Consider the following 11,548-nt stretch of genomic DNA (forward strand, 5'->3'; position numbering starts at 1 on the left):
CGCCAGGCTGGAGTGCAGTGGCGCAATCTCGGCTCACTGCAACCTCCGCCTCCTGGATTCAAGCGATTCTTCCACTTCAGCCTCCTGAGTAGCTGGGACCACAGGCACGTGCCACCATGCCCGGCTATTTTTTGTATTTTTAGTAGAGACGGAGTTTCACCATGTTGGCCGGTATGGTCTCGATCTCTTGACCTCGTGATCCGCCCGCCTCGGCCTCCCAAAGTGCTGGGATTACAAGCGTGAGCCACCGCGCCCAGCCTAAGCATACTTCTTTTAAAAGTTTTACCCTTATGCCGTATGTCCACATAAATGAGCATACATTTAGATGAATAGTTACATTAACGACAAATTGATAGATAGGCAGTCCATTTATCAAGGACTTTTATGTGTCACACACACACACCTGTATAAATTAATTATCATTACTCCATGTTTTTAATTGGTGCTAGTTAAATATTTCCTAAGGACTTGTTCTCTACATATAAGTCTGAGATAAAATTTGCTAATGGGCAAGAGGATCATAAATATGACTCTCAGTAACTCCAGTGACCTAGATCCTCTTCCCTAAATCACTGCCTACTATTTTCCTAGGAACGGGCTAACTGACAAGTTACGTTCTGATTCTAAGCCTCAAAATTACTGTTATGGTAGGAATGTGTTCTTCCAAAACTAATCCTGAAGCCTAATCCCCACTGTGATTAGAGGTGATTAAGAGGTGAGGCCTTTGGGGAGGTGATTAAGTCTTGAGGGCGCTGCAATGTCAACTTCTGAGATTGGACATTTTTGCTTTCTCTAAAATACTTCAGAGAGATGAAGTACTTTTTTCTTAAAATAAAATCATCTGGTGTTTTTCCTATGGGCAAATGCCAGAAGTGTATGCTCTGTATGTTTTGCTGGGGATGGGGTTGGTGTTAAATCCAGGGAGCATATACCCTGGGGTGAGGGCAGGGCGTATGCTCTCTGGAAAGGCAAAGAGGAAGGTTATGTTTCATTTGGAGCCCTTGTTAGGAATGCAGCTTTCCCACAAATCCTCTCCTTTTACCTGCTCTTCTCACTCTTGCCCTCCTTTTCACCTGAGCCCCAAGTCAGCCTGACGCTTTGTGGTTACACATCCCACCCTTGGACAAGGCCCACCATCAAGTATTCCTTGTTGTCATTTGTCATTCTCATCCTACACTCTGTCACAGAAATGTGCTGGGACCCCCCCAGGCTTTTATGACCTCCCCACGCCCCATGCCGTTCTTCTCTTCGACACTGAATATTTCTTTCTATATGTTGACGTCAGAGTGGTCTTGGGGGTGATGGACTACAATTCCATTTCCCATACCACCATTTCAACAAGAATTTCCTGACTCAAACTTACCTACAGCAATTCAATGCCAGTTTAACCGAAACGGAACAGAAAGTCCTCTCACTAGAATCAAGGAATGTCAAGGCTGGAAGGTATCTTAGAGATCATCTAATCCAATTCTTGCTTCAGAAATGGTTCAGGGAAGCAACTTATGATAATCCTCTCTCCCCACCCTCAACACTGCCCTGCTGGCATTTCTGTTGCCCAACACCCCCCTCCACACACACACACACTGTGTCTTGGTGAGTGTCTCCCAGGGAATGCTGCCTTTTGATAAGCCTCAGCAATCAGGAGCAGCCTCTATCCCTAAATATACCTGCCCCGCTCCTGCCTGGCGTGATTCCCTCCGCCATGCGTCTGCTTCTCACTGGCAGCCCTGGCGTTATGCAGAGATTTATACTGCTGCTCTTTACCATTTCCCTACTACTAGATCGAGATCTTCCAGGTAAAAAGAGACTCTCAACTGGAAATATATACAGTTGCTGGGGATGACAAGTAGCCAAACAAACAAACAAACAAACAAAAAACCCAAAAACATTTGATTTAGAAAATTCCTGAAGGACAGAGTAACCTTCAATCTCAGCCTTTTTCTCTTGCTCTCATTGGGTCCATTAGTAAAACGCAGTACGTGGCAGTCCTTACATGCACCTTATGGCAACCAGGCTTACTAGCTCAAGGAGGAAAAAAAAATGTAGGGATCAGGAGTCCTAGATGTCATTGACCCCCAGGCCATATGCGGTGACAATTGCTCTTGGAATCCTGGGAGATGAGGACTCACTAGCCATGCTGTTCCGTTGCAAGGCAGTGGCAATGATTCACTTGATTTTGTAGAATGAGATGCCTTCCTCCATTCTCCTCCTTCTGAAAGGGCGCCTACTCATCCTCCTCAATTTTGAAACTTTTCATATCACGCATATGAAGGATTAAAAGGGACACAGTGATTTCAGTAGGCAAGAACATTATCGACCACACAAATAGCATGTGCCTTTGAACTCTGCTGAGGAAACTTTGAAGTTAGACTGAGAGGTCAGCAATCTTCTGACTCCTATGTTATTCTATGTCCCTAGAACATATATTTCTTAATATATTTGGAATGGATATGAGAGAGCACCTAATCTAATTTCCTTCTTTTACAAGCTGAGCAACATCTTCTACAGTATAGTGAGAGAAAATAAGAGTTTTAGAGTTGTTTGACAAGTCTAGCAGAGCTGGGATGAAATCAATAGTTTTGACTCATAGAGGCCGTCAGATCTTCTCTTCCAAGCTGCTCAGCTGATGTTCTGGGGCTTTGACAGATGCCCAGCACCCACCTTTCTCCTCTTCCAGGCTGTGTCTCTGCTGTGATTCAGATGGGTTGTTTTTTTTCCAGAGGGTACCTGTTTAGCTTAACTCTTCCTTGTTCTTTCTTCCCGTGTCATTTCCCAAAGACTCTTCTGTGAAATTCTGCTATCAGTATGTTCCAGGTCTGTCAAAATACGACAGCAATCAAAGAACGGGTTTTCTTCAACCTATGATCCCAGGACAAAGAACTTGTTGGGATGGAAATCCTGGGTCAGGGATCCCTCCAGAGCCCGGAGAATGTACCGCAGAGCTGGCTGCCGTTGCCTGCACTTGGCTGCTGAGAGCTGGGTCAGACTGGCCTCCACAGTTGAATTCTGAGAAAGTTCCTAAGCAGGAAGAGGATTTGGGAGGGAAGTGGCAGAAGCGGGTGAGGCTGAATGGCATGCACTGCCCACCTCATCTCCTGTCGCCCCTGCTTTGGGCAAGTCTGGCTGTCACACACTGTCAGCCATTCAGATACCCACAGGGACTGGGGATGGGTGCTGTAAACCAAAAATAAAATTCTAAGCCCCCTCCCCAGCCATATAAATAGACTCCTTCCTCAACCAGGGCTCTTAAAATTTAATCACAAAGACTGGTTCAGGCCATGAAAGGAAGTGGGGGTTGGACATGCCTCATTATCCTCTCCAGCATAACATCAACACAGACAAAGTCTGATAAACATTTTACAGCCTGTTCTCTCTGAAGCCTGCCAGCTAAAAGCTTCAACTGCATGATACAACTTTGGTCTCCATAGCACAACCTGTTATTACAACCCAAACATTCCCTTCTACTGATCCCAGGTCTTTAGACAAACTCAAGTTTGAGTTGTCCCACTTTTCTGGACCAAACAAATGTAACCTGTCCAGATGTGGTGGGTCCCACCTGTAATCTCAGCATTTTGGGAGGCTGAGGCTAGTGGATCACTTGAGGTCAGGAGTTTAAGACTGGGCTGGCCGACAGTCTCTAAGCCAACTAAAAATACAAAAATTAGCTGGGTGTGTTGGCAGGCATCTGTAATTCCAGCTACTTGAGAGGCAGAGGCAGGATAATCGCTTAAACCCGAGAGGTGGAGGTTGCAGTGAACCTAGATCACACCACTGCCCTCCAGCCTGAGCAACAGAGGGAGATTCTGTCTCAAAAACAAAATGTAAACCTTACATGTATTGATTGATGTATTATGTCCCCCTAAAATGTATAAAAGCAAGCAAGCTGTACCCCAACCACCTTGGGCACATGAACTCAGGACCTCCCGAGGTTGTGTCTCAGGCACATCCTCAACCTTGGCAAAATAAACTTTCTAAATTAACTAATACCTGAGACCTGTCCCAGACTTTGTGGGTCCACAGAACAGAGGAGGGGAATTGCTTATGTAAGAAAGAAACTAGTGTAATTTAGTCTACCCTGAAATGTATTTATTGCTTAGGATGTATTTATTATTCAGCATCAGTGTATAGATTGTATTCTCCCTTTTGCATTCTGTTTACTCAGACTGTAAGACTTACCAACTAGGTGTTTATTTCAGCTTTGCCAGATATGTTGCTGTGTGACCTCAGGTTAGTCACTTTCCTTCTCTGAGCCTTAACTCTCATCTCTGAAGAGACGGCCTGTGAGGGCTTGCTTGAACCTGACAGTCTAACATTTTAAAGTTTGTATTCTCTTCCTAGCCTATTCTTCTTCCCTAAGCTAAGCTTCGTTTTCCCTGAGCTAGCATGGCATCCTCCTTTTCCTCCTCTGACTCCAGGTTGTAAAGTGGCCTGCCACAGACATGTCAGAAGCCACGTATCCACTACCCAACCTCCACATACTCGCTTAGTGTGATAGACATTGCAGCTCACCTCACTCCTTTCTTCATTGCCTTGTATTGTGACCACAAGGGCTTGCTTTTGAATGAAGGTTACAGCAAAACAGGCTTTCCTCATCACCCACTGTGCAGCCATTCCAAACATAAACCTCTTCAATATCCTATCAAGCCCATGAATTGGTCAAACTGCCTTTTAGTCCTCACCTGCATCCAGGACAAAGAAACCCGACACCTAAGCATCCGAAATAGGAGGCTTCTCTTTACCAGAACAAAGGAAAGACGTAAAACCCCGGTGCAAGGATTAGCAGCCTGTTTCACCTCTCCTGCCCTTCTGCTTTGTGGAAGACGAACAAATGTGACAGGGGGAGAAGGACTCAGGACTCAGGTGATATTAGGGCCTTGGGCCCCGACCTTTGCAAACAGGACCACTTGCAGTCCTGACTCTCCTCTTCCCACAGTTCCCTGGATACAGTCCCCCAAGCCTGGCTCCTGCTGAGTTTGCTAGAGAACCTCGCACAAAGCTCTCTCCAGCGGTATACTCTCCTCCCTAACAGCAGCCTTGCTTCTGGGCTTTCCCGGTATCTCTGTAAGATGCTGCCAGCATGGCATGTGAGATAATGAGCTTTACGAAGCTGCTTTCAGCCTCAGAGAGCACACTCTGAGACTGAGAAAACAAATCAATGTCTCCTGAACACTGCTTTGGGCCAAGGGCCAAACAACCACGATTCTGCTCCTTTCTCGTTTCCTCCGCTCTGCTTGCAACTACTCTAGTTTATTTTGGTCTAGTCTATCCAACCGTTTACTCACCAGGTCCTTACTGAGCGCAGGCTATGTTCCTGGTGCAAGTTACACAGTGCTGAGCAATGTAACGTCGGCCTTATAGTCAGGGAGCTCACAGTTTCATTGAGAATAGCAAATTACTATATATATATGTAAATATATATATACACACACACACACATATACATACACACACATATCTATATCTACATATCTCTCTATATATATTATATATAGTATATCTATATACATACTAGTATCTCTCTCTATATATCTCTCTTATATATACTCTATATAGTAATATATACTACACAGTGCCATATCCTGTTATCTAGTGAGAAGTGAACTGGACAGAATATGTGGTTACTATATATAGTAATATATAGAGTATATATATATATATATATAGAGAGAGAGAGAGAGAGAGTATATATAGAGTACCTCTCTATATATAGTTATATATATGTATATAAATAAAACTACAACTTGGGATAGGTGATATAAAAGAATAACAAATGCATAGGGAGAAAAATAGTTTTGGGGTATTTAAATACATGAAGAGGATGGAGAAAGGTTTGACCTTAAGGTTGAGATATAAAAGTTCAAAGAATCCACTCATGGGAGGGAAGAAAAACCTTCCAGGCAGAGGGGACAGTGCATGTGAAGGTACTAGGATAGCAAAGAGTAAGCTCACAGTGAACAGAAGGGAGGCCGGCGAGGTACAGAGTGAGGGCCACAGTGGAACAGAGTGAGGGCCACAGTGGAACAGCATGAGTTTGAAAAAAGTGGCACAAGATCAGATCAAGATGGCTTTGGAGACCCAGTAAGGGGCTTGGTTAGATTTCATCAAAAAGCGATAGTAAACTATTGCAGGGATTTTGAAAACAGGTGTGACATGGACTGATGTATATTTTCAAATAAAATCCATGCTGGTTGGGAACCAGAGGGTCAAGTCAATCGTCTAGGAAAGTGGAGGAGGACGAGGGTGCAGGGAAAGCACCACCACCATGCACTAGCATTCTCTGTCCCCCTCTGAAAACACCCTTTGCCAAAGCCTTGCCTTTTGGCGCCAGTGCACAATTAATCACAGTGCCGTATCCTGTTATCTAGTGAGAAGTGAATTTGAACTGGACAGAATATGTGGTTATGGGACTGCCCGCTGCCGGAAGAAATGTCAAAACCAAGAATACAAAATTGGAAGATGCCCCAACACCTATGCATGCTGTTTGAAGAAATGGGATGAGAGCTTCCTGAATCTTACCAAACACTGAAACGCAGTAGTGCTGGTCCCTAGAATCACTGGAAGCAGGACCTCGGTGACTTTTCTTCCTGAGGCTTTGCAGCAAGGCCATCCCCAGTGCAACCACGGATCCTTATCAAACGAGGTTTGCTGAGCTTCCCCTCAATGCAAAGCCAAGGCAGGAGATCGAAGAAGAATACAGGCTGGAAAGCCGCCTCTGGTTGTGATAATGGAGGACAGCAATGCAGATTAAGCATGAGTTTCAATGCTTTACAAGTTGAACAAAAAAATATGTCTACCTAATCAGCTGTAAACCCAAGAAAAACATCATTTTTATCCTGATACTGGTTTTCTTTTCTGATCAAAAGTTTTGCTCAACAGTTACATATGTCTTTTTTTAATTAAAATGGAAATCAAATAAATGTTCAGTATGTCTTGTTTGGAATACACTATATTTCGAAACATCGACCTCTGTGGAGAAAAACAAAAGAGGTGATGTGTGATGACAAGCTTGGGAACCCATTGGAACTTAAGGTGTTGATCAAGTGGGTGTCTGTGGAGACTCCCATCCAGCAGAGGGCAGCAGAGAGCAGTCCTGCGCCCAGCTGTGGTTTCTTCATCCTGAAAACTGGTGAAGTGGTGATAGAAACATCTGACCAGCCTGCCTTTCCTGTCCAAACCAGATTTTAAGGTAGTCAAAAGCTTCTCTCCTCAAAAGTAATGCAGCTAATAAATGAGGAGTGTCGCCATTTTGCAAACACGTAGGGAAACAGGGATCTAGCCAAGGAATGTCAACAGTGATTAAAATAAGCCAGAAAGAAATCTGCTACCTGTGCCTCCTAACAGAAGGACATAACGCCACATATGAGCTTCTAGTCCTCGTAAGTGGCATCATCCTCACCTTTTCAGGGTAAAACGGAGGCTGATTGTGCCCTTTCTGCCAAAACAGCGTAATAGTCCTTCACGTAGCCATCACCCGGCCCTGACATGGGGTTAGTCTTGTTTCATCCCTTGGTGAGACCCTCTCCCAGATTATCTCAAATAAAAAATAAATTATTTCAAAGACGCCCATTTGAAAATACTTCAATCAGGAGGAAAACAACTCATTTTGTAAAACAGAACTGCAATACTATTATCACCCCTGGAAAAAAATCAGCCCTCGTTCCTTAATACAATTTAACAGCCAATCTGTATTCAAATGACCCTGAGCATTTTATAAGTGCCTTTTTAAGAGTGGTTTTATTAGAATCTGGATCCTGGAAGATCCACACACTGCCCTCGGTTGTTTGCCTCCAAGTTCTCTTGCGTAGATGGTGATGTGTATTTGCTATTCCACCTATAAAATATTGTGGTGAAAGTTGAGTGCATATCTGGGCAAGCCCCTAGATCTCATCACTGCAATTACAGGAAAAGAGGAAACCATTAAACCACCCCCAAGGATGCCACATGCATTTGCATACTCCAAATGCAAGACACAGAACACGCTATAGGACAATGTGACATTTATTCTTATATTGTTTTAGACCCTTTTCATTCTTATATTCTCATGTTTCATTATTTAGACCCTTTTTGTTATTCTCATATTTTATATTTTATAAACTACTTTTAATACATAATTTCCTGTGATCCTCACCATAAACTCTTGAATCTAGGCATTTTAAGTCTCATTATCCTCACCTTTTAGGCATTATTACTAAGGTTCAGAGGGACTAGTGGTTTTCCTAACATCAGTCAGGATATTAGGCAAGACCAGGCCTAGAACCCACATCTCAAGTGCAATTCAGAGGCAGCTGAGTATGGCTATACAAATACACAAAGCCTTGAATCCAAGCCCTACTGCCTAGCAGGTAACCTTGGGAAGGTGACTTATCTGACGTGTGCCTTGATTTCCCCTCCTGCCGTATGGGCATTCTGCTAAACAACACGAAACACAGACTCAACTGTTGACCCTGTGCTAAAATTATTTTTGTCTCCTTTTAAAATTTGATGCCTTGCCAAGAAAGGCAATCTTGTACTTCCCCATATAAATATAGAGCAAAGCAAGGGAATTCTGCAGACTTTCATCAATGCCACCAGCAGTAATGGCCAGAGAGATGATAACAAGCAGAAAGCAAAGCTATCTCATCGTCAGATAACATTGAATGGCCTTGTATCGTGGTCTTCTCTGAAGAGCCCTGTGTTTGGCTTGCTGTCCTAGTGTTCTATTCTTTTGCTTTCTAAAGAGGCTGGATTCTGAAATAGCATCCTCCACCCCCAGGTGTAATTCACATAGTCATATTAATGAACTGCTATTCTCAGTACTTAAAGAAATCACAAAGTCACCCTTCTTTAATTTCAGGTCTTAATAGTAAAGGAACAAAGATATATTTTTCTATTTTATTGTTTCCAGAATTGGCAGGAAATATTTAATAATCTGTACTTGATGCACCACAAACACAATCAGAGTAACATCGCTACTTATCTTCTATCTCCAAAGGATGATCTGAAGTCTGTTGTTCACAATGAACCATCAGTAACTCTTTGAAATGTGCCTACTGAAAATCAACAGAAAGAAGGATTGTTTGAACATTTTTCACTTTATAATGTATGCATTTTTTATTATTTGAAGTTGAGAGGGAGAGAGAGATTGACAGAGAAAATCTCTGGGTGAGCAGATCCACCACGCAGGTCCATGCTGAAATATCCAAAAGTGCAGAACTTGAAATTTTCAACGTGCAGGAGTTAAGATTTTCAACACTGGCACATTCTATTTCTTGTCTCTCAAGAGACATCCCATTAAAGCCTGGAAAATATGTCTGTGAAAAGAGGGAACATATTGTAGCCAGGTCTGTGCTCAGAAGTTGCTGTATAATCAACCTTGAACTCTTCTCTTAAATTACCACATGACCCAAAGAAAATTAGCCTTGAGGAGTCTCACAGATGATTGAAGCAGAGATTCCTATGTAGATTTTCTTATTCCTGAATTTTAGTTTGTGATATGTTGACTCATCCACAGTAACTTCAGGGACCTCATTTTCATAGGCACAGAGGGCCCTGTGGGTAAAAGGAGGTGGGGTCCGGAGGCTTCCCAACATGACAAAGTCAAAAGCAGACACATGGTGAGTGGTAGAGATGCTTTTGCGGCTGAATCCGAGAGAAAAAAATGGTCTGCCTCTGAGGACTAGGAAGGGGATGAAAAGCTTTCCAGTTATGAGAAACTACACACATACAAAAATAAAAGCATCAGGGAGAAAAGAATAAAAGCATCACCATTCCTGTGAAAAGCTGTATTTCCTATGTCTATGACCACCATGAATTCCTGCCCTTTCCCAAACAAATTTGCTGCCTTTCCCTTTAACACTGAGCACCCCTTTATTTATTTACTTGGACTCCATTCAGCTAATTATCTAAGTGTCTGCAGAGCACAGCCTGGTCCAGATCTTTAGTCTTTAATTCACACATATAGATACATCGCTTTTTCACTCATCTTCCATTTCCTCTTCTTAAAATATTGGTTAGATCTCTAATACAGTTTTCAGTTCTAAAATGTTGTGATTGTTTCCTCGGAATTGGCAACTTCAGCTGGGTGCAGTGGTTCATGCCTGTAATCCCAGCACTTTGGGAGGCTGAGGCAGTCAGATGACTTGAGGTTAGGAGTTCAAGAGCAGCCTAGTCAACTTGGTGAAACGCTGATCTCTACTAAAAATACAAAAATTAGCTGGGCATGGTGGTGGGTGCCTGTAATCCCACCTATTGGGAGGCTGAGGCAGAAGAGTCACTTGAACCCAGGAGGCAGAGGTTGCAGTGAGCCAAGATTGCACCACTGCACTCCAGCCTGGGCAACAGAGCGACACTCTATCTCAAAAAAAAAAAAAAAAAAAAAAAAAAAAAAGAATTGGCAACCTCAACAGATATATTTAAGATAACAATGCCATGTGTTTATTTCCAAAAAAAATGGTGTTTATGCCTTAGAGTTCATATAAGGATTTCCTGTGTTCTTTTACATGCAGCCTTAAGAGCACTCTTGAACCTCATGGGTTCAAGCAATTCTCCTGCCTCAGCCTCCTGAGTAGCTGGGATTACAGGCACGTGCCACCACACTTGGCTAAATTTGTGTTTTTAGTAGGGACGGGGTTTCATTGGTCAGGCTGGTCTAGAACTCCTGACCTCAGGTGATCTCTCAAAGTGCTGAGATTATAGGCATGAGCCACTGCACCCGACTAAGTGTTTTCATTTACACAAATGATCTAGCATGTTTTCTCTGTCTGGTTCCAAATGTACATGCAAATGAGACATATGAGATAAGCACTATCTTTTCCAGAAGTCGCTGATGTTATATTGGATGTTATGTGATCACAAAACTCTTCAACTGAAGCCTTCATCACTTTAGTTAAGTTCAGAGCAGCCTGCCTGGGTTACATGCATGCCTGAGCTAAGGCAGCCAAATAAGAAACACACACTCGGTTAACATTTTTAAAGAGATGAAGGAGAAGGGAAGACAAGCCTTCTGCTTGGATATCACTACAGGAGAAAACCCAGACTCAATCACAGATTATTTTTTCTTTTCTAAAAGAATTGAATTGGACTCAGTGACATCAACAGGAGACAATAAAAAGGAGAGAGAAAAATAAAGACAACACAAATAAATTAAAACAGAAAGGCGGGGAGTCCAAAGAGAAGGAGGAGAAGAGGACGGGACCAAGAAACAGGGAGAGAGATTCAGGGAGAAGGAAAAGTAAGTAACGTTTTGAGCAGCCTTGGAACTCTGTATGTAACTTCAGGAAGTGACAGTGTGCAAAGCCACATCCCACCTGTTATGTTGTATGTCTTAGGCATAATTTTTTAACACTAAAATAAACAATAAACACATTCAGCAGGCAGGATAGAATCAACACGGCAGTTTACGTCACTGTTCTCATGAACATCAGGGGACTTTTGAGAAGCAGTTGAGGACATTGGCAACTTTATGATAATTCATGTTTGTTCTGCCCCTCCCTGCCTTTCATCTTTCTGTTACTCTCTGATCTTCCTTATTCACCAAACCCAACCAAGACAATCAGGCATATTATCTGCT

At 42.9% G+C, this 11,548-nt stretch overlaps 1 protein-coding gene across 1 annotated transcript; it reads left to right on the forward strand.

Moving 5' to 3' along the window:
* The first annotated feature begins 1,687 nt into the window (after positions 1 to 1,687).
* LOC105720688 (beta-defensin 104A) lies at positions 1,688 to 6,832 on the forward strand. Its single transcript, XM_012457332.2, has 2 exons — positions 1,688 to 1,796; positions 6,366 to 6,832. The coding sequence occupies exons 1-2, from the start codon at positions 1,703 to 1,705 to the stop codon at positions 6,524 to 6,526; spliced, it is 255 nt and encodes an 84-aa protein (XP_012312755.2). The 5' UTR covers positions 1,688 to 1,702; the 3' UTR covers positions 6,527 to 6,832.
* The last annotated feature ends 4,716 nt before the right edge of the window (positions 6,833 to 11,548 follow it).

This window comes from Aotus nancymaae, unplaced genomic scaffold (genome assembly GCF_030222135.1).
Source record: "Aotus nancymaae isolate 86718 unplaced genomic scaffold, 86718_ANA_hifiasm-v0.15.2.pri h1tg000090l, whole genome shotgun sequence".
NCBI lineage: Eukaryota > Metazoa > Chordata > Mammalia > Primates > Aotidae > Aotus > Aotus nancymaae.

Coding starts and splice junctions, on each gene's coding strand:
- LOC105720688 (XM_012457332.2), top strand. CDS start 1,703: ATGCGTCTGCTTCTCACTGGCAGCCCTGGCGTTATGCAGAGATTTATA. Junction 1,797..6,365: donor ACTAGATCGAGATCTTCCAG/GTAAAAAGAGAC, acceptor CCTGTTATCTAG/TGAGAAGTGAATTTGAACTG.